Source organism: Corapipo altera, unplaced genomic scaffold (assembly GCF_003945725.1).
Source record: "Corapipo altera isolate COAL_440 unplaced genomic scaffold, ASM394572v1 44, whole genome shotgun sequence".
Classification (NCBI taxonomy): Eukaryota; Metazoa; Chordata; class Aves; order Passeriformes; family Pipridae; genus Corapipo; species Corapipo altera.
The window spans coordinates 3000439-3023346 of NW_020884880.1; the positions used below are offsets into that span (position 1 = coordinate 3000439).

Here is a 22908-nt window from a genome sequence, read left to right on the forward strand (position 1 = left end):
TACATTCAAGAATATTTAGAGCAGGCTTATAGACGATATCTGCCTTTTTACCACATCAATCATATTACTTGTTTTAGTTTCATTAGCAGGTCTGTTTTGAATTTGGAATACATGGCAATTTCACACAATGTTTATTGCATTAAGAAAATAAAGAAAATTGCATTTTGAATTAAAAGCAATGAAATGTAAAACTTGCAAAATAACTGAATCCACACTCTAATTATCTCTTTTTTTTTTCTTTCCTTTCTTTTTGCAGATGTGAGTGAGGTCAGTATAATTTCTTTATCTAATATGTAACACTCCAATTAACAGGCTAGGCTTCTTTTCTTGTGGCAGTATAATTTTCTAAAGTTCATTTCAAGATGGTCATGGAAAAATGGTGATTAAATCCTGAGGGGACTGCCTGGAAAGGTACCCACCCTGATTTCACAAGTGGGACGGACTTTTTAAGAGACTGCCTTCATAGGTGTAGAGACCATGAGAAGAAAGTAACGGAGCAGTGGTGTTTGGATACTGCACCTGGCAGTTTGGATTGGAGAAGACTCTACTTTAAAGCTAGTTTTACAGTCTAAATTTCATTGCACAGAAAGATTATGGAAGAACTCAGGTGTGACTTTTTTTTTAATGCTAGTTTTTTAGGCTGTAATAGCTGCAAAATGGTCAGTCTTCAACAGAATGTTTTCATGTAGTTACATGTGTCTTTGCTATATAAAAACTTGTAGCCTTCATAGTAATTTAAAACCTTTGGGCATACTTAAATATACTGTACTGAGGAAAATTATAGTTACGTAAGAAGATGAGTCTAAGTTTATACACTATTTTAGTCTAAAATACTGGAAGAAATTTTAACTTTTTTAATTCTCATCTTTATTTTCTCCAGGCACCTGCAGGGCGTAAGGTAAGCAATTTTTTTCTTGTGTGGAAATGGAGATGGTATCAAATAATCTTCAAAAGATTAATATTTTGTTGAATATTGGATGAAAGGAAAACTGACTACATTCATTATTTTCCATGTTCTCTGAAAATAGCACTAGAACTGAGATGAATAGGCAGTAAAAAGGAGGGAACAATCAGTGCAACATCTTAACACGAGGGTGAATTTAAATAATTCAAAATAAAGGTGCTTTATCCATGAGCAGAACTAAGCCTACTAAGAACTGAACTTCATCAAAGTAGCATTCTTAGTCAGAGTTCCTTCAGAAAGATTTATGTGAATTGAATGGTACAGCAATATCTATACAGATCTGAAAAGCTAAATAAATTCTATTTTATTTATAAGAGTCCCTACTTTAAATTAGAACTAGCTATTTAGTAGAGATCAAAATCAACTTTTAAATTTCTTCTGTGGTCTGTGCAGTGATATTTTAACTCACACAGTAGTGACTGGGTCTATTTTCAGTAGCTTATTGGGGAAAAAGAATTATCTGTCTGTGGAAAATAGCTATTGGACCTGTATATGCAGTCATCTTTCACTTTTTCATGTACACTAATTATTCTTCATGTGTCTGTTTCCCTGTATCCTCCCGGAAAATTTCCTCAGTAACTCATTAAGTGTTATTTTCTTCCTGCAGGGCCCTAGAGGAGACAAAGGGCCGCAGGGAGAAAGGGTAAGGCCGTTCATTTGTTTGTGAACTTTGAACAGCAGCTGTTGGAAGAACAGTAGGGTAAAAAATAAGTTTAGGCATCGTTGTGATATTAAATGAATGTAGCTGTAGAAGCTTGCATGTACAATTTCATCAAAAAAAAAACCCAAGTTACCTATGTACCAATACCTCAGCGACCTAATTATGGTCATTGTGCCTGAGCAGATGTGATTGAGATCATATAGCAGCCTAGCAATCCAAGTGATGACTTGAAAAATGTTTTTCCAGTTGCTCACCATGGAAATAGTGCATGGAAGTGTAGAGGGAAAAGTTGACGCATAAAGATGTGGTCTTTTGTGGATAAGCCCTGAATAGACAAAGCCAGTTTTGAGGATGATTTATTATCTGTGCCTCTGAAGATGGCTTGGAAAAACTCTCTTCTTGGCAGCTAGGTGTTTGTCATCTACCTTCTACTAGCCAAAGCAGACGTTGTACTATTAAAGGCTACTGTAAAAGTAACCATAAATGAGGACAGTTGTAGAATTTAATTATACTGTTCATTCGTATTGCTGATATTTGCTTTTCTGTTTTGCTTCTGCATCACTGCTGCTCTTTGTAAAGTGGCATTCTGAAATTCACATACTTATTTGTGTAGCTTGTAGTTGTGTGTCTTTCTAGTGTCTTCTGAAAATGAAAATGCCATAGTACTGATAGGGAGCTCTTGAGGTTTTGAGATTGTAGTATGCTGACAAATGTGAAGGGAACTATTAGGAAGACTCTATCTGTATGGTCAACTGGATATTTGATTTAGGCTACCACTAACTAAATTCATTTAATGAAATGAGATACAGACTTTGTCCTGAATGTAGGAAGTCTAATCCTGCTCCTTTAGAAATCCATTTGTTATGGATTTCATTTAACACTGAACTGGATCCAAAATACTAAACAAAGTAAATACCTCACCTTAACCACCACAATGGCAAAACTTGAGCACCTTTGTGGGTCTACATGGATCACTAGAAATGTATAGGTCCAAAATTTGTTCACTTAAGATGAAACTTCCCAATTTGGAGATTATGCTTTGGTAGCATAAATGAAATATCTCCCCCATAAATCTTCTCAAATATGAAGGTCTGTACGTATCTGATTTGAGTTATGGGGAATCAACATAAAATCAGACTATACTTATTTTCTCAAGTTAGGCATTTATTGAAACTTCATGTATAGCACTGCTGTAGAGTGTGCTGTAGGTCCCTGGCTGTTAATGAAGTTATCACATCAGGGATTTCTTCAGCCGCTTCTAATGTTCACTTTGTAATCCCCTTTTTGACTCTAGGGTCCACCAGGTCCACCAGGCAGAGATGGTGAAGATGGACTACCAGGTCCTCCAGGGGTCCCTGGTCCTCCAGGTCTTGGCGGAGTAAGGCATCCAAACTTCCTATTACCAAAACTGTGCTTTTTGACTAAGGCAAAACATATATCAACTGGAAAATACTGATGTTGCATTGGAAAGTAGAACACATGTTCTCTTGTGAGCCTTAAGACATTCATGGTCCCAGTTCCAATTAAACTTTCCTTGGGGTGTAAATGTTCCATGGAAAATTTGGATTCTGTATTCAACAGGGACTTATGCAGAGGAGCAAAGCAACCCTGTTATTTAGCATTAAATTTACACAGCCATAATGTGTATGGGTTAGGATTCAACTAAATGAAACCAGTGCTTTTAAGCAGATGGTGAAAAGAAACCTTCACAGCTGGATTCAACAGACAGCAGCTGTGTTGGAATAAGCTGAAGAAGACTACCCCTTAGGCTAAAAATCAATACTTAAAAGTCCTGTAGAATTTTAGAGTATATTTTTTAGAATTTTTCATTTCTATCTATATTCATGCTGCAGAACGTAAATGGACTGTGTCCCATACACACTTTCTGCACAAGGGTCCATGACGTATTCTCTGCAGAATTTAACTCTTTGCTTGACATTGGTTTGCATAGGCAGCATGAAGACAAAGACGGTGTTGTATTGATCAAGTTTGGTAAATTCTTCTGCATGGAAAAATACTCTTTTGCCTTCAATATGGGTAAAAGTAGTTTATTTTCCCATTTGCAAATCTCAAACTGCTTTTGTTATTTTTTTCTTATTTTAATATGCTAATAAAACACTCAAACAAAAACAAGGAAGTGAAGGATTTTCAGTTGTGCCATGTAGAACTTCTTTCCATTTTGATAAAATATCAACAATCCACTGCACTCTCTGAGGCTGTAGCTCCTCAATTCTTTTTGAAGCTGAAGGGCCTACCTCATCTGTCAGGGCTGGTACATGAATTTTACTTAAGCAAAGCAGTGAAAAATATGCATGAGTTCCCTTATTGAAAATTATGCAGAGCAATTTGAGAGTTTAAAGAAAGTTTGCAACTTTAAATGACCACTGAGTTTACATTCTTAATTTTCAGTTCACGCCGTTGCAATGCTTCTTTAGCACTTCTGCACAGATATTTAAGGCCACTGTTTGAAGGAGCCTTTCCAGTAAAATCAAGTCTTTTTGGAAATGTGAATAGAAATGTAATTACAATAGGGCTATGTTTACTGAGTTGTATGTATTCTGCTTTAACAAATCATATAACAAGTGTAACAAATCGGATGATGTTTAGATGTAGAATGTTGATAAGAAATATTTTTAAGGCAAAATTTTTAGTATTTTAATTTCAAACTTTTTATCACCTACAGAACTTTGCTGCTCAATACGACCCATCTAAAGCAGCCGATTTTGGCCCAGGACCTATGGTAGGTATATGATAGAGCACTTGGTAACTGGCATGGGTGTGTTTAGTATTTTCCTTTGGATCTAATCCAGCAGTATTAATGCAAAACATAGTATAAAGTTAGTGTTTTGATCATATTTTGAGTCAGGCTGTGAACTGATCCTTTGATGTAGGACAATATATGTTTTGAAATGTATGTGTTTAAAATAGTCTTAGGACTTAAATATACAGTCCCAAGACCATATTTCATCTTCAATATGTTTAACACTTTTATGAATCAGTGAATCTTGTAATTTGATGTCAGATAACACGTGTACTTTTATATAGTTTTACTTTACCCATGTTGAGACAGAAGGTCATGTTTTAGGAAGAATGATTGTAAAGCTGCTCTCTAAGGCAGACATAGGTCTAGAAAGTAACTCAGCATCTCAGCTCCAGCTGGTGACCATTTTTCCCCCATGGCTATACAACTCATTTGATATCCTTGTTTACTGTATTCTATGTCCAAATGGAATTTAAGGAGTTTATTGCTGCTCCGCATGAATTTCTAATGCTTTCTGATGTTAGCAGATATTTTCAGTGCACACAGATAGTAACACAGGGGTTAAATTCACCAAACACACTGACATCCCAGCCAGTGCATCTGATGGGTGAGCAGCAGGATGAAGGCTGCCCAAGATTATTCTGGGTCAAATGCTTGTCTCCATTTCTAAAAATACCATATATTGAATTAATTCTGGGAAATCTTTTGGTGTCCACTTAGATACTAAATATAGGAAAATAGGAGTACTTTTAATCAAGTTCTGCCCTCAATGTCTGACAATAAATCAGAAAATGTAGATGAGGATTTACTTGGGGTGTCACGATTTTCTGAGTTCCAATTTTTGAGTCAATTAGGGTTCATCTGACAGCAACAGCAGTAGAATCTACTTTCTGTGAGGAAGTTTTAAGTTTCATGAAGAAAATGTAATAGATTGGGAAGTTAGAAAGGGAGGGAAAAATAATTATGTAATGTAATTTGTGAACAAGTTCACAGGGCTTATGCAGCATATATGATTCAGCCTGTTCAGAAACAGTTATTTTTTTCTAGAATTACTGCAGATTTTTATATCCACAACATTGCTTTAACTTTCGTAAGTAAATGCCTGTAATTAATATGGATTTATTCCTCTTAATGAAAAGTATTCAGTTTTATAGGAATGCTACATAAGCCATTGAAAAGTTGGCATGTGATTTTAATCTTGTGAGTTTTACAAATTTACAAAAGTTGCTAAGAAAGTTTTGAAACCAATTTAAAACATAATGATTTCTGTTGAAACATATCCTAAATCATTTTGGACAATAGAAGTCTAAATTAAATTTCAGTTCAAAATTGTTTTCTTGCTTAGTAAGGCTTAAGATAACCATTATGAAAGTGCACTAATCTGGGGAAATTTCCTTTTCAAAAGTATGTTAGTGACTTATTTTGCAGTGAAATGAAGATAATTTAATCAAAACTAGAAAGCAATTAAATATTTAAATAAAAGTAGATCATTATTTGAAATAGATGTATACATAATACGTGTAAGAGCCTTTCACAATGTTTTGTTATGACCCTCATCTTTAAATTCTGGAATTTTCTGCACAGGGAGGTAGAGGGTACATAGTAGAATGAGCCAGTGCACTTGCTAATAAGCCAGAATAGATTAAGAAGACTAATTACAAGGTTCACAGCCATAATGGTACATTCCTAATCATCCTACTGGATTCTCTGATGGTTCACTGCCCTTAGAAGATGTGTTTGCACTTGGACTGCCTATGCAAATTCATGCAGATCTGTTAGCTTTGTGTAGTTTGACCTGGACATTGCACACTGAAAACTGTGATGCTTACAATATTTTAGGAATACCAGGAATTGGTGTTATAGATGAGTTTATTTAATAGTGGTTTTTAAAAGAGATTTTGCAATTTTTCTCCCTTAGGGTTTAATGGGACCTAGAGGCCCACCTGGAGCATCGGGACCCCCTGTAAGTACAGTCTCATCTCTTCTACTGACATTGCCATACCTAAAAAATGACAAATTAGCTTGTTTGAAAACTAACAATATCTCCCTCATCTTCTAGGGTCCTCCCGGTTTTCAAGGCGTTCCCGGTGAGCCTGGTGAACCTGGTCAAACAGTAAGTACAGGTTTCACATGCAGACACTGTTAACATTAGAAATAGCACACCAAAGTAGGCTTGTAATACTTAGGCCCATTTCTCCTATCCATCTGCACATCTCTGAATGTTTGGATACTCCTGCTTGATCCTGTTACAGAAACAGAGCTGAACACTCAGACTCAGGCTCTTTCAAATTAGAATCATAAAGTCAATTAGGCTTCAACTATACCCCAACTCAAGTCAGAAGCCAGTGGAAAGACTTAGATGAAGAATGATGCTCTAAGTAATCCTCAATCTATTTTTAACAGGGTCCCCAGGGTCCTCGTGGTCCCCCTGGTCCTCCAGGAAAAGCTGGTGAAGATGTAAGTGGTTATTAAATGTTTTTCATCTCTTTTGGGGTGGTGATTCAACTCTAACAATCTGGTTATCATTAAGATAAGCATTCTATTTCCCATAATTTTTACATTGTTCTATAATATATAGAATAAATAAGCCCCTGAAATAATTATTTTACAGTACAAGAGATGCAGTATACTGGAAAGGTACAGAAAATTGGATAACTCCAAAACATCTCCAAAAATATTATTTAGCTTCCTGAATACAGGAAGAAGAAAACCTGAAAGCTAATAGGCTCCCTGTATTTATTGAAAAGGAGAAGCTTTGCCAGTGTATTTTTTTTAAATGGTTTATGTTGTTATTTTATAAAAGGAGCTTTCCTTCTTAGTGCATCTTTACTGTATTTTTTAGGGTCACCCTGGCAAACCTGGAAGACCTGGTGAGAGAGGTGTTGCTGGCCCTCAGGTATGTAGTGATCCACTGTGTACAATACAAAACAATTCACTGATCAATGAAACCTAACAACCTTTCAGAATTTCATCACATTAACAGTCTAGTAATATTCCTTATATGGATTAATCCAATGTCAGTCCTTACCTTCAGGGATATCATATAGTTTTGGTTTTTGTTTCCCCACCCCATATCCAGTAAAGCAAATGTACTGAGTAACAGAAATGCCACTGTGAGGAGTTATACAGAAGCAGGTGAGCAGGCACCTTGGCACAGGAAGTTAAGACAGCTGTGCTGTCATGTGGTAATGCATGAGATTTCTGAGTTTCAGAACTGGAAAAATCAGGTTGATTATTGTTAATCAATAATCAAGTCTGATCCTGAGAGATTAGGGTCTGAACTGTATTACTCACTTGAATGATCATGACCCAAATCTACATAGTAATTTTATTGAAAGACTTATCCAATTTCTTTCTTTTTAACAGCAGTGTGTAATATGACAGACAATCATTTGTGCACTGTGGTTTTTTAGGGTGCTCGTGGTTTCCCTGGAACTCCTGGTCTGCCTGGCTTTAAGGGAATTAGGGTGAGTATATACATATTTTCCCTGAATATTTAAGACTGATAACAGTGCAGCATAGAAAATCCCTAGAAATGCTCTAAAAGTCAAGAGTGCATGAACCTCCTTGAAGTTTTTTATATTGCCTGATATGAAAGACTGATTATTTTGGAAAAATAAGAAGATTATATTGGGAAATAATTTTGTGTGGGAGGAGGGATTTATGTTACAAGACCAAGAGTTTGTGTATAGCCATTTGTGAGAAAATATGTATCAGTATTTATTTTTCTACTCAATATAGGGACACAATGGTCTGGATGGTCAAAAGGGACAACCTGGTACTCCTGGCACCAAGGTAAACATGAAATCTGAAAATGTAGGATGCATTTATAGATCTTTTTAGCAAAATACATGTGAAGTCTCCTCTAATCAGTCTTCCATGTTGCCAATAAACATTGCTCAGCTGCAATAATCTAGAAGTCAGTGGATCCATGTAAAACAAACATATGTAAAGCACCTTATCATGGGAGCTTTCCTGGGGCCTTATCCTTGAGCCCTTAGTCAGGTTAGTGCTTACAGTGAGAAAGAGCTGCAGAACTGGGCTTCTGGTGATTGACTGTTCACTAGCACTTCAGACTGCTTTTGCTATCTCTGGTCTTCTGTGGATTGTATTTTTGATTTTGGTGGATTTTTTTAAAGCAGGCTAAAATGAAAACATCTCGTTTTTCTGCAAAATTCTGTTGTGTGAGATACATGTTCAATGTAAGGCTTTCTGCTAAAAATTTGGGTAGATGAAGTGCTTTTCTGAGTTGAGGTTATTTTGTTCTTCAGTCTTTTTCCTTTTTACCATCTTCAGATTAGTACATATTTGAACACTATACTTAGGAAAAAAAAATCCTTAAAAATATATTCTTAAATATAGTCCAGAAATACCTCTGGCAAACTCTTTCTCTTTTAACTTCTTCCATTCCACCTCAGTGCCCCAGTGTTCTTGAAAAATACTGCAATATGGGGTTGTAGGAAATTTAAGTGCAGCTGAGTGATTCACAGAAGATTTGTATTCAAGAATTCTTAATATAACAATGAAAAACTCAAATGCTAATTCTGACTCTTGTTTGTTTCTAAGAGCTTAGCACCACTTTGTTATAGAGTTATTAACTGTAACATACCATTCTCCAGTATCACTGTAAGAGGTTTACCTCCATAACAAAGTATGGTAAAGAGATAGCAAACAGTCTACCCAGTTATTGGATATTAAAAGCAGATAAAGCAATTAAGTAAAGGATAGAAGAGTTACTAGTAAGAGTGCTTCTCTGGCTGGAAAACACCAGCATAATAAATTAAGGTCAGTCACAATATAACTGTGCAGTTGAGGAAGGCAAAAACTTGCATTCTTTGCTTCATTTAAGATTGGGTGCATTCAGGTATATCAGGATACAAGTGCTCTAGGACAAACCTTGTTACTGCAGATCAACCTCGACCTCAAATAATCAGTAGTATTGGTCTTAAGTTAAAAATAACTGAGGCAGATCCTTATTTTCAGCCATTTGACAGGAACTGTGTCACCTTAACATAAGGCAAAGGAAAGCATCATTCTGGTTCTGCTCTAGCTAAAAAACAGCTGCTGATTGATCTGAATTAGTAGTTGACTATCCAGGCCCAATCTTTTAAATGCTTACTACAGAGTAAATATCAGAATAAAGAAAGGGGATAAAGAAACCTGAGCTAGGTAAGTCAAGCAACTTTCTCTGTCCCTCCTCTTCTAAAAGGATTCCATTTGACTGTGTTCCAGTGTATGTAGGGACAATTGCAGTCTCTGCATCCTCAGGACTATACTGTTGTATATTGTGGTGCAACTGCTACAGAAGACAAAGAGAGTAGGATCCAGCAGTTGAAAATCTCTCTGAAGTTGCTGTGCTGTCTGTCCAAAGCATCCTTTAATTAATTCAAGCCTCCAAACTTTCTTCTTCACAGGGAGAACCTGGTGCCCCTGGTGAAAATGGTACCCCAGGACAACCTGTAAGTATTCACTGCTGCTGTGGGAAATTATAATCTGATAGATTTTGTTCAGCTAGCATTTTCTTCAATATTTGTCATTTGCGACACTCCAGCTAGCTAGATACTCTTATGTAATAATAATATGACTTAGCAGAGGGAAAAAAATTCTGTATATCTATGTTCAATGAAGAGATATAAATGAGTTAATTTAACTTTTTTCTTTCAGGGTGCTCGTGGTCTCCCTGGTGAGAGAGGAAGAGTAGGTGCCCCTGGACCAGCTGTAAGTGGCTTTCCATCTGTCTGTCATCATGACCAGCCACTTACTGTGGCTTTCTCTGATATTCAGTTCTCTTTTCAAACTATTTCTCATGTTCTTTCCTCACAGGGTGCTCGTGGAAGTGATGGCAGTGCTGGACCCACTGGACCTGCTGTAAGTTTGTCTTGCTCTTTGACAATATGGTTCCATTAGACCTTGTGCTCCTAATCCTGTTTTTAGAGGATTTCTTGGGCTTCTGAGAAGTTGACTGTGTTCATGTTTTTAACATAGTCCTTTGTTGCTTATCAGACCATCACAAAAAGAATTAGTGAAACATAAAACCTTTGTAGACAATATCCTGAGAGCCTCAGAATTTATCTTTAACACATCTATATCAAAGGAACCAAATATTCTCTCATTTGCACAGGTGATTTCATGGGAAACTTTCCCAGCAGACTTCACTGAGAAACACCCAATGAACAGAATTCTCATTTCCAGCAGTCTAACAGAATAGTTCTCATCCCAAAACTGAAGAGACTTTATACTTTTTCACATATATATACCGTGCACATGTTGCAGATGACTGTAATTATTTATAAACTGTAAATAATGCATGCACACCAGAACACAGCTTTGCACCTGCAGCATTGTGCTATCAGACATTAACCTTTTTCTTTTACCCCTGATACCTGCATTATGTGAGCTAATGTGAAAGGCCAGTGAGATCCAACTGCCCTGATCTGACTAGTAAACAATAACTATTCTAATAGGAACTAACACAATGCAAATTTGTCCACTCAAAAGGAGTTAGTGTTACCATAATATACCACTGACTTCAGTAAACCTCATTTATCTCAGTGAAATATGTGTACAAGGACATAGTTTTGAAACTGTAAAAAAAATCAAGAATACCCTAGATTAGTTTTTTTTCTTCCTACCTTCAAAATTTTAGTCAGTGATGAACCTGTACTTGATTCTGTTTTGCTAAAGTTGATTTTAATACTCCTTGTCACTTCAAACACCTCTTGTGCTTTAACAGAGCAGAATGTTAATAGAGCTGTGAATTTCTCTTCAGTTCTCCCAAGTAGAGTATTCAACAAATATCTGTGATTGGGCATTTAAATTGCAGGCAAATCTTACAAATTGGGCAAATTAATTGGGCAAATTAAATTGCAGATCTTACAGCTAAGACCTGATGTAGTAGAATCAAAATATTTTAGCTGAAGACGTTTCACATGAAGTTACTATATGAAAAATATTCTGAAGCTGCTGGTTGCAGAGGTGTTACTCAGAATGGGCAGCAGCACAGCATTGCATTGTGTTTCAGTGTCTATTCCAGGCTGAAGTTATTTTACATATACTTAGGTTATGACGCTGTAAATATTCTGCATAGCACTTATTACCATTAATTTTTTAGAACTAAAACAGAAATAACATTTTATTCTTCTTGCTACTTGGAATTTAAAATGTAAAAAAGTCACTGCAATGAAAATTCTGTAAATTTCTGTTTTCAAACACATCTTAAAGGGTTTCGTTCTTTTTTTCTTTGCTTATGCAAAACCAGTGAGAATTCAAGGTACCCCATTTATAACACAGTAGGTTATGAAATGTTGGAAGCCAACTCCTTTTTGTCATACCAGCTGACAAATTCACTTGGATTTTTGAGGCAGTTTTATAATAAGTATTTATAATTGAAAGATCTTAGCTCAACAAAAATGTAGATATCAGTTCCCAATAGCAATGAGTGAGTTGGATATTTTATTAATAATTGAAGAAAAACTATCCTTTGTATTTGCATGCACTGAAAAATAAAGGCTATGATTACATACTATGAATATATGTCTGGGTACATTAGGAATTTTGTCCCAATGTAGTTAGAAATCTCACAGCCATAAGCAGATGTAGTAGAATCAGCCACCTTGCCTTGCAGATGCCTACCTCTGCCCATCCTCTCTCAGGTATTTAGCCTCAAGGCAAGGTTTTACCAGTTCTTGCTAAATTTGCACTGCAAATGCTTTTTAAGCATTGACCTTGCTCTTAACTGTTTGTAGTAAACCAAATCTGTCAGTTTGGAGTTGCAAAAGGCAACTGGTATTCTGAGGTGGTAACATGAGGAATAAGTAAATGTGCATTTTTTTTAATCTGTTTAAAACAAGAAAGATGTTTCTGTCATCACAGAATACCTTTACACACCTACTTCCGTTTTATTTTCCAGGGCCCTATTGGTGCTGCTGGTCCTCCAGGCTTCCCAGGTGCTCCTGGTGCTAAGGTATGAACATCTGCTTCTCCTGGTACATTTGATAGTGAAGATGAAATGTACTATAAAGAGTTGCTAGGCAGCAAAAAAAACCCCACTCTCAATGAAATAGGAATCCTTTCTTATCAGTTACAGATCAGGACGAGGATGAATTCCTAGAGTATTTGGAGAGCATCACATATGAATGCTAATTTAAAACACAGCAGTTACTTCACAACTGAAGATGGATGCTGGGCAGATTAGGAAGACACATAACCTTTTTACTGCTTCCTGTGTGATGCAGTTGAATATACCTTCAAAGGGTGACGTGGATCATGCTATATAAGCAAAGCAGCAGATAACATCACTTTACAGAAGTAGTGGAGGACCAAGAAGCTGCGGTTGAGTATTGGGCTCTTTCCAGCTTAAGTCCTTGAAATTACAATGCAGAAATTGCATTTAAACTTTTCAGGTTCAGGACACTACCATTTTGCTCTTGCAGACTATAATTTAAATGATTCACTTATTGCTCAGATCTTAGCATTTTTACCTAGGTAAGAGTTTCAATATCTTGAGTGCCCAAGGAAGCCAAGAGTATCACATATACTACATTTACTAATTTTGCTGACCTTTTGCCACAAAATCCATGTCACAACCAAAACTTATCTTAATCCACCTTAGAAGAAAATAAAGTATTGTTTGCTGGACCCTTTAATATTAACTGCAGGGAAGATGAGGAAAAAATTGAGATCCCATTTTGCAAGTCTTTGAAAACCATGAAGTCTTCTCTGATGCAGATGTTAGTGTGGTTACAGCATGTAATTTCAAGAGAAGACTGTTTACATGTCCAAGATGAATGCTGGCTGCTTAGAGAATTGTTGGAGAGAAATTGTCATATTCAGTTTTTTGTAGTGGAATACAAGCTTCTGAAAATAAAACCAAGGACCTTTCTTCCTGTCATTTACTCCACTGTGAATACTATCCCACAGCACTCTGAGCAGGCATCATTGTGTGTTTTGCATCAGTGTGAATGGCATCTGAAAGTGCAAGACAATGGTCAACTAGGTCTCATACACTGTGGCACCTCAGGCCAATGCTGGAGGCACATGGCTGCAGATAAGGCTGGAATTGTAATACTGATTTTTTTAGATCAACCTTCCGGTTAATCCTAGGTGATAATGTAACTTTTCAGGTCTGCTGAGCATCTGTTGTTTTAGCTATCAGCTTAGATGGAGCCTAACTAGGCATTCCAACTTCAGTGCCTTTAAAATCCATTAAAAACTCTCAGTTGCTGATTGTCTTCTTAATGCCAGGCTAATATAGGATTGATTCACTATTGCCATAAAACTGATAGAGAGTTCTATTCTTCTCTCAAACAGGGTGAAATCGGACCTGCTGGTCATGTTGGTCCTACTGGTCCTGCTGGTCCAAGAGGAGAGATTGGACTTCCTGGTTCTAGTGGTCCTGTTGGCCCACCAGTAAGTAACTTGCCAGACTTTATCTATTGTTGGATGGGTGTACTTTTGATTCTGAATGAACCAGCATTGTTATCTTCCTTAACAGGGCAACCCTGGTGCTAATGGTCTTCCCGGAGCTAAAGGTGCAGCTGTAAGTACGACTATACTCACACTTGTTTGCTTTAAAAAAACCCAAATTCAGTTAATGCAGCAGAAAAGATAATAGGTTCGTAATACCTTTTTTCCCTTCTGCTCTACAGGGTCTTCCTGGTGTTGCTGGTGCTCCTGGTCTACCTGGTCCCCGTGGTATTCTTGGTCCTCCTGGCCCTGCTGGTCCTAGTGGTGCTAGAGGACTTGTTGTAAGTGACCTTGTATATTATGTGTCTTCGTTTGAAAACTGGACACAATGTCCACAGTAGTAAAAGATTCCTTCTGGATACATTTTTGTTATAATGCAGACATTTTTTCTTGCTGCACTGTAATTGAACATTGTAGTTCAGTTCTGTGTCTCACTACTTGCTTCAGATGCCAAGACTCAAGAGGTTCACTTTGCACTCCCTTCGAGTGCAAGGACTGTTAAGCTCTGTCCATGCTGATAGTATCAAGAGAGATGTGGCAGCAATCTCATAGCTAGGCCCTCAGTGGGTGTCCTCAGCAGAGGAATCAGCCCTGAATGTGTCACAGTTCAATATATGTAATTTCTAAGCATCTTGAACATGTTTGTTTTCATGGCTGTTAAGCCAAAAATACAATTGTACTCATTGACTGTTATTCACAATAGAGGCAGAGATGATCAAAAACTGTTTTGATTCATGAGAAATCTCTCCAGGTAGAAGAGATATTTTTTTGAATGATGCCTAATTCTATGATCGCTTTTTGTTTTGGACTCTAGGGTGAACCAGGCCCTGCTGGTCCCAAGGGAGAAAGTGGTGCCAAGGGTGAGCCTGTAAGTATGGCAAAATGTGAAGGTTTTTTCAATCAAAAGCCTCCTTATAACTGCAACACAGCACCTGATTTCTTCTTTTTCTCTATTTGTCTGACATAGGGTGCTGCTGGACCTCCTGGCCCTCCTGGTCCCAGTGGTGAGGAAGGCAAGAGAGGAAGCACTGGTGAACCTGGCTCTGCTGGTCCCCCAGGCCCTGCTGGTCTGAGAGTAGGTTTTCTTTTTGTGTTCCAGAATTAGAAGTAAAAGGAAAGAGGAAATCAATCAAGAGTCACAAAGACAAATTAAATAATTATGAGTAATTAAATTTACATTAATGCTTCTACACAAAGATCATTTTCAATTCTAAGCCTTTTGATTAGTTGGGACCAAACCTATTTTTGCTTTGTGTTAGTGCATGTTTACAATCTTATCCCTGAACCAATTAGAAGTTGTTTTGATTCATCCATTGTGTAATATTTAGTGAATTATCTTTTAATTACTCTTAAAGGTAGTGATGGAATTTAACTGCTCAAAACAGAGAAGTGGCTCACACATCATAGGAGGCAAAAGCTTTCAATTCAGTGTCTTCAAGGATGCCTAGTACCCTTTTCACTGGGTGAGAAAACGACCCCATGAACTTCAGGAAGCATGCAGGAAAACAATACGAAAAATGGCAGTGTTTCCACCAGATATCTTTTTGGCAGGGAAAGAGATTTAGTGTTACACCTTGGGTAGGGAGTCACAGAGAAATCAGTAACTCTCTACAGAGAAGGGAATGTGGAACTGTGTGGGCCAAACTGTGGGATCCTAGCCACTGAGTAGAGCCGCTGTTAGTTACAATGAACACCGAAAATGCTCTGATACAAGCAAAAATTTAAAGAAATCTATAGCAAGTGAAAGAGATTTCTTTCACAATATCCATTTACACTGAGGTGTGTGAGCTTAGAGCTGCACTTACCTCAAATTCAACAGACCTGCTTGGGAGGCTGAAATTTAGCAAGCAGCAACAGATTTGTTTCTTTCTGTTTCTTGATTTGTTTTGTGTTGACTTGCAGGGTGTGCCTGGATCTCGTGGTCTTCCTGGAGCTGATGGCAGAGCTGGTGTCATGGTAAGACTTCTGTCTGGGCCACTATTTCTGAACCATCTTCTTTTATACACAGACATGTGATGCTTTTTCCTACCTCTGCCTTATTTTATTTCTTTCTTATGGTAGGGACCTGCTGGTAACCGTGGTGCTAGTGGTCCTGTTGGTGCTAAGGGTCCTCATGGTGATGCTGGCCGTCCTGGTGAGCCTGGTCTTATGGGTCCAAGAGTAAGTTCGAACTCTGTGGTGTAAGTTTGAACTATGTAAAAAGAAAATTACTTACAATTAAGGGATAAAATTATTCAGAAATCCAAATGCAAAAATTCAGCTAACCACAATTAGGGCACTTCCACCACTCTATTGAAAAAAAATCCGTGAGGAATGATTAAGAAGCATCAAAATATTTATTGAAATTAGTTCCTTTTGTTATGGTAGCATTTGATTGCCTTGTCATGGAACACCGTCACCTTGTACTGGATACTGCATTGACTTCTGAAAGGGGTTTCCACTTGTGATTATTTACAGAACATGATCATTAAGATCATAACTGTGATGTGTGCATCCTCTTTAATGAACTAAAAGAAAAGCAAACCCTACTAAAACGATTAGATGGCTGATCTCAATTATTTCTATTTTATTTTGGAAATGATTTCACTGAAAGAAGCCATTCACTTTTAGTGGTGTTGGCTGCAGTCAGATTATGTCCTTGTCATGGTCTTTAATTCTCTTTACTCTTCCTACCCTACCCCATGAAGTGAAAAGGTTTTCAATGCACATGTGAAAATATTAGGCATCTGCAAACATTGAAACACACTCTCCTCCAAAGCAGAGCCTAAATAAGTTTATCTGAGTGAAACAGATACTTACCTATGGTGATTTTCAACTGGCAAGGGAACACACCACCAAATTAAACTTCAGTGTGCTTTAGATGTAAACTTGATAAGGCAGACAGTCCTGTTTCCTCAGTGTATATTGATAACTTGGCATCTCTCTGTGTGTATGCATGCATGTAGGAAAAAATGTTGATTAACTGTTGGGTGAGTTGGTTTCCTTCTAAAAACGTGAACATTTTCCTTTTTCAGGGTCTCCCAGGTCAGCCTGGAAGCCCAGGCCCTGCTGGCAAGGAGGGTCCTGTTGTAAGTACTTTGCTTTCCATTCTGTTCCCCCATTGCATGTGAAACACACACACAAAGTGAGATTTTAAAAAGCAGAGGTCTCGGTGCCGAGCCCTCACACAACTACATAGAACCAGCAAAATTTTACTACCATATTACTCAGAAGAACAGTGTGAAACTTTCCATTCGTTTCTGTGAGTCTCAGATTAGGCCTGTGTCCTGGAAGGGGAAGAAGAAATACACAGTTCTATGAAAAGAGAGAAAAATGGAGGAATGCGTGAGCATGCAGTGTATCAACAATGTTTAAAAGTTAAATGGCATTTGCTTACTGTCAGTATACATTTCTCCTAAAGCTGAACTCTAATTAAATTACCCCAGCCATTTAATAGTATGATTTCTCTTTCTAGGGTTTCCCTGGAGCAGATGGTAGGGTTGGGCCAATTGGTCCAGCTGGTAATAGAGGTGAGCCTGGCAACATTGGATTCCCTGGACCAAAAGGTCCCACTGTAAGTACAGTACAGAAGCTTTCTATTACTATGAAGGTATTTTCAGACATCTTTAGGTCCCCAGCTCTGACATTAATCAAACACATCTCCCTGTGTCTTCCTGTACTGCTTATTGTGGCATCCATTTATGTTCAAGATTTTTGTTTTAAATTATTTTTCAGTTATCCAAAATATGATTAAACAACTGAAAAACAATGTAATTAGCTTAGGAATAATTGGACACTGAAGTGATTAGGATAATACACATCTATTTTATAATTTCTGCATCTCCATTTTATCATTTCTGTATATACGCTTCAGTAACAGTTCTGTAAAAGTTGGCCATTAAATCTAAGGTTCAGTTCCAGAGTACTCTTATTTATGGAGCACTATCCAAAGATCACTCAGTTTAGAAGACAAGTTACCTGTGACTTCAATGGGCCTCTTAATATATCCCACAGAGACCACAGATAACAATAATAACCTCCTGGATTTGGGTGCTGCTATACATACACACACATGCATACATAAGTAGAGTGTATTGCATAGGATACTATGCAGAGAGTCATGAGTTATGATCTCAAAAAATAAGGAAATGGAGTTCTGAAAAGACAAGACGTTTATTTTTGAGATATTCAAAGTGATCCAAAAAGTCAGATGGAGCTTGTGGGTGTTTTAATTGGGTTTAAAGAATTATTGCAATAAATCTTCTGGCAAGGAGAGTGTAAGTGTCTGCTTAGTAGTATAAATTGAGTCTAATACAAAGTCTTGGTTAACTTTTATATCTTTTTTTCTTTTGACTTCAGGGTGAACCTGGCAAACCTGGTGAAAGAGGCAATGTTGGTCTTGCTGGCCCAAGGGTATGTGGATGTAATTGCTTTAGCACCCTCCAGAGAGAAAGAAGTAGATTTTCAAAACCTCTGTAATGAGATACCATTGGCCTGTGCAAGCATGAATAGATGATGAAATAGAAAAGTACTTGGGAATACATTCATCTAGCCTCATGTCAGTGGGGGCTGTTACTTAATGGATAAATGAAAACTCCTCTTCTTGGGTGTTAATTGGGTAATTAATTTTGCAGTATTTTCATCTTATGAAGAGGAAAAAATAGCACTCCCTGTCCTCAATTCTTTGAGGACAGTGTATGGTTTCTAATTTATCCTGTAAATTTTCAGCTTCTTATTGATAGCTGAAACTTACTAGTTCTTCCATGCAGAGGGACCAAAGATTCAGTCTGTTGTGGGAAAAATGCTATCAGCAAGGTTCCTATATTCTGTAATTCCAAAATAAGCTTTTTTAAGGATGAATGTGCTGCAGTAATTGAATCGCCAGAATTTAAAATTGTAAGAATCTTTAGCAAACTTTGACAGTGAAGTTCCTGTGGTTAAGTTCAAAATGCATAGGAAGAGACCTTTGTTTTTGGCACATAATAATTTAAATGTATTATTCATAAAAAATCCAAACTTTGATAACAGCTTTCTACTTGAACATATATATAGGGTGCTCCTGGTCCAGAGGGAAACAACGGTGCTCAAGGTCCTCCTGGAGTCACTGTAAGTAACAGCTTTTACACGGGTCCAATTTGTGATTTACTTTTCATTAGTGGGACTTCCCATTTTTAAATCATTCTCCTGTATTTCTCCTTCCAAGTTAATCAGTTGCTTTTCGTTCCATCCAGGGGAATCAAGGTGCAAAGGGTGAAACAGGTCCTGCTGGCCCTCCTGGCTTCCAGGTAAGTAACCATGTGCTCTGCTCAGTATTATCTGTGGTTTCCAAAGCATGAAGTGCTTCTACCTTAACCTTAACTTTATGTGCCTTCTTGTTTCTTTATACTTAGGGTCTGCCAGGTCCCTCGGGTCCAGCTGGTGAAGCTGGTAAACCAGGCGAAAGGGTGAGTGGCACATACAGTACTCCACGAGCGGGGGCAGGCATTGCATAAGTGCTGCATTTGCAATTGCACATGTGGTGAAGAAAGAGCCTGTTGGATCTATTTGCCAAAAAAAAAAAGCAATCTGTGTTATATGCAAAGTTTAATAGTCCCTTTTGTTAAAGCTAGCCACAAATGAAGAAGTTCTTTGGAACTTGCATCATACTTCTTTTTCTAAGTTTTGGTATGAAACTGAGCCAAGACAGTCCTTTGCTTTTTGGGCCTTAAACAGTAATAAAGTATGCCTCCTCTCCCAGAGGAGGACACAGTATATGAAAAATATTTTGCTTCACATTTCTTTTGAAATCTTTAAGGTTAAGCCTAACCTGCATTACTCCAATTATGTTCTTTTGCAGCTCTGTTGATTTCAGTGAATTTACAATGATGTACAACTGAGGTAGCTTAGGCGTAATTCGTTCTCCGACTGCTGCAAAGTTAGTGTGTGATGAAATCTGCAAATTGTTTATCCTAGGTGTCATAACTACCTTTAACATCTCTCTGTGTCCCTATAAAATAACATACAATGCATATACCTGAAAAAAAGACCTTGTAATTTAGTAGGCAGCTCTTCAGATGAAAAATTATCTCATGTGTGCCTTGAGATACTGTGCAGCTAGATGAAAAGGGCTTATTTTCATGTATCTAAAAGATGGCTATTTGCCTGAAAATTTTCGATATACTGTTGCAATTTGAGAAGCATTTCTGTTTACTGCTAAGAAACAAAGTACAATTTGAGCAAACAAGTTTGCTTTAGAAATAGGCTTTACCAGTATATCTACTCTCTTCTAGGGTCTTCATGGTGAATTTGGTGTCCCTGGTCCTGCTGGCCCAAGAGTAAGTAACTCGTTCGAAATCTGGTACAGACTGTCTTAAGAATGTGTTCAATGATAGTTGTAGCTATATACATTTCCAAGTTCCTCAAGGCAAAAAGCCTTGTTATAGAATACAGTGTATTGCAGAGCATATTCCCAGGAATGAAAGAGAATTATCTCTGCTCTTTGCACATGTCAGGGTATATGATTATATAATACAACAGTTGCCAGTGTTAGTAAACTTCTGGATAAGCAGTATGACTATTACCCAAATAACGATACCCTGTATTAACCTCACAGTGAGACTGTGGATGACAAAAGACTAATCCTACAGTGTTACACTGAGGCCTGATGCATATGAGAATTTTCAAGTACAGTGCCTGTGTGCAGACCTTCTTAGCCTGACCACTTCAGTTGTACTATCCCTTGCTTGCCAGCTCCTACCTCCCAGGTAACCTCTTTGTGATAGTGAGCTGAATTCAGAGCCTGGAATAGCCATTGGAGGGTATTGCCTTTCACTTCCCTTTACTCCTGCACTGTCAATAAACATCTTTAAAGAGCTTTGTGTGGAGGCCTTCCTGCATGGCAAGAAGATCCCACTTATGTAGAGCAATGAGTGATTTATAAAATGCTCGATTAATTATTTGCTCTCCAAATTCGTCTATGAAGAGATTGATATTTAACCCACTTCTGTTGCTTCTTCCTTTCTTCTGACTTCCAGCCTGAATGTATCCAATGACAAATATTCCCATTCACTCTTATAAGTTACGTTGATCAGTTTAAACAGCACTTTCCCTCCCTATATTTAGTGCCCTGAGACTGAATCTTAAGGCATCAGTATCAATAACCATGTCCTCTCTAAACTTTGCTGATCTATCCAAGCCTTTGTCATATTAGTAGCAGTTACTTGCCTCTGCTCTAGCTTGCCTTAAGTATCTCAAACCCAGCCCAGGGTGTATTTCATTCAGTATTCAAAATTATGTCTTACTGATGCTTTGTACACAAAACTAACACTAACTAAAAATACCTCACTTCTTGTGCCAGATCACGTTTGCCTTTCTCATGTCTGCGTCATGTTGTTGGCTACTGGCTATCACTTTTCCCTTTCTGTCATTTTCACCAATGAAACTTCCATTTACAGCAGAAATTCTCATTTTTAGTGCCTACAGAAAAGGCCTGATACTTTGCATTATTGAATTTTATCCCACTTTTTCTATGACAGCCATCTAGCAGGTTATTCCCTTCTTCCTGTGTAATATGCCAACCCTTCTTCCTGTTGACAAAAACTTCCACCTTTGTGATATCTACATATTTCATAAATATCTATCTTCCTTTTCAGCCTCTCTGTCATTAACGAAATGTATGTAGAAGAAATATTAATTGAGGAACATTTCTAAAATATAATTTAATCTTCCACATCACTGGTGCTTCTAGCAGTGTGCTATGTCTCCTTGAGTCAGTTCTTTGACCACATTATAGTTCTCATGAAAAATCCCAGATTTTGCATAATAACTATAATGCTATTATGCAAAATTCAACATATTATACATAATACTGTACAAAATCCAGTATAACGAAAAATCTCTATTATACCTTATCAGATTATTCCCTGATGTCCAGGGAATACACTGATCACACTGAGATAATTTGAAATATAGAAATATCAGTTTTACTAAAGATCTTTGACAGATCTGTTGTGCATTTAAACCCAGTTTCCAGCTACTTCCACATCTTCAGATGACCTCTATTTCACAATTTATCCTTATACCTGTTATAATGTACAGATCACATTAATAGGCTTTAGCTGTCACCTTTATTCTCCAATATTCACCAGGCATTTGACACTGTAAAAATAATTGTTTGCCAATTATTATTGCTTTAATTTCGCTAGCATCCATTATTTTTTCTAAAACAGAATCTCCATTTGGCAGTAGAATGCAAGACACTGTTATCAGAATGAGCACAGTAGCCAAAAACCATGTTCAAAAAGTATTTGTAACCTAATTGTCAGCTGTTACCATGATGCAAGACTTTATTACCTCATTTTGCTGTTTTTGTGTCAAAACTGGAGCCAGTTCTTATGACCAGTTTAGTTGGTGGCTGTACAATTCTTAGACAGTTCTTAGTGGTTTATTCAGATTAAAATGCTACTAGCCCGTGCTTTAAAACTTCTCAGCTACAGAGAAATTCAAGGGAAAACTTAAATCAGACTGTCTCCTGTAGGGTGAACGTGGTCCTCCTGGTGAAAGCGGTGCTGTTGGTCCCGCCGGTTCCATTGGAAGCCGTGGTCCTGCTGGCCCACCTGGCCCTGATGGTAACAAGGTATACCTTTCCCAGCTGCCACTGCCTTGCTGTTGAATTCCTGATGATTGAATTTGGACACAATCCAAAACCTGGTTTCCTGAGAGCATAGGTGATAACTGCTAACAGGTAGTTACCAATACACTATAGCCCCTGGGCCATCTCTTCAAGTGGTAAAGCTCCATCCCAGCTAGTCCATGCTAATATTAAATGGGTAGTACTGCAGATGATGGGAGGGGAACTCAGTTTGAATACAGCTTGTCAGCTGGGTATGCTATTATTCTGTTTTGAGATAGGATCTGAGATTTTGACTGAAATCCATGCTGACTTCTATTTATACCCACATCTACTTGTACACTGGAAGTTCTTGTGTCTAGTAAGCAATATTCTCCCCCGAACATCAGGGCAATAATAAGTAGTTATCTAACAAATGATGTTGATTTGATGATAACTGAATCTGGGTCTTAGTTTTGAGGATTTTCATG

At 37.5% G+C, this 22908-nt stretch overlaps 1 protein-coding gene across 1 annotated transcript in view; it reads left to right on the forward strand.

Moving 5' to 3' along the window:
- The window catches only part of COL1A2 (collagen type I alpha 2 chain), a 38883-nt gene that overhangs the window by 2012 nt on the left and 13963 nt on the right, over positions 1–22908 (forward strand). The window contains exons 2-31 of the mRNA XM_027639216.1: positions 257–267; positions 881–898; positions 1572–1607; positions 2920–3003; positions 4309–4365; positions 6305–6349; positions 6446–6499; positions 6790–6843; positions 7229–7282; positions 7800–7853; positions 8128–8181; positions 9801–9845; positions 10051–10104; positions 10210–10254; positions 12296–12349; positions 13696–13794; positions 13880–13924; positions 14034–14132; positions 14666–14719; positions 14819–14926; positions 15754–15807; positions 15913–16011; positions 16866–16919; positions 17306–17404; positions 18190–18243; positions 18883–18936; positions 19062–19115; positions 19221–19274; positions 20100–20144; positions 22346–22444. Of these exons, the coding sequence (XP_027495017.1) occupies positions 257–267; positions 881–898; positions 1572–1607; positions 2920–3003; positions 4309–4365; positions 6305–6349; positions 6446–6499; positions 6790–6843; positions 7229–7282; positions 7800–7853; positions 8128–8181; positions 9801–9845; positions 10051–10104; positions 10210–10254; positions 12296–12349; positions 13696–13794; positions 13880–13924; positions 14034–14132; positions 14666–14719; positions 14819–14926; positions 15754–15807; positions 15913–16011; positions 16866–16919; positions 17306–17404; positions 18190–18243; positions 18883–18936; positions 19062–19115; positions 19221–19274; positions 20100–20144; positions 22346–22444 (1790 nt within the window). The remainder of the gene's footprint in view (positions 1–256; positions 268–880; positions 899–1571; positions 1608–2919; positions 3004–4308; positions 4366–6304; positions 6350–6445; positions 6500–6789; positions 6844–7228; positions 7283–7799; positions 7854–8127; positions 8182–9800; positions 9846–10050; positions 10105–10209; positions 10255–12295; positions 12350–13695; positions 13795–13879; positions 13925–14033; positions 14133–14665; positions 14720–14818; positions 14927–15753; positions 15808–15912; positions 16012–16865; positions 16920–17305; positions 17405–18189; positions 18244–18882; positions 18937–19061; positions 19116–19220; positions 19275–20099; positions 20145–22345; positions 22445–22908) is intronic.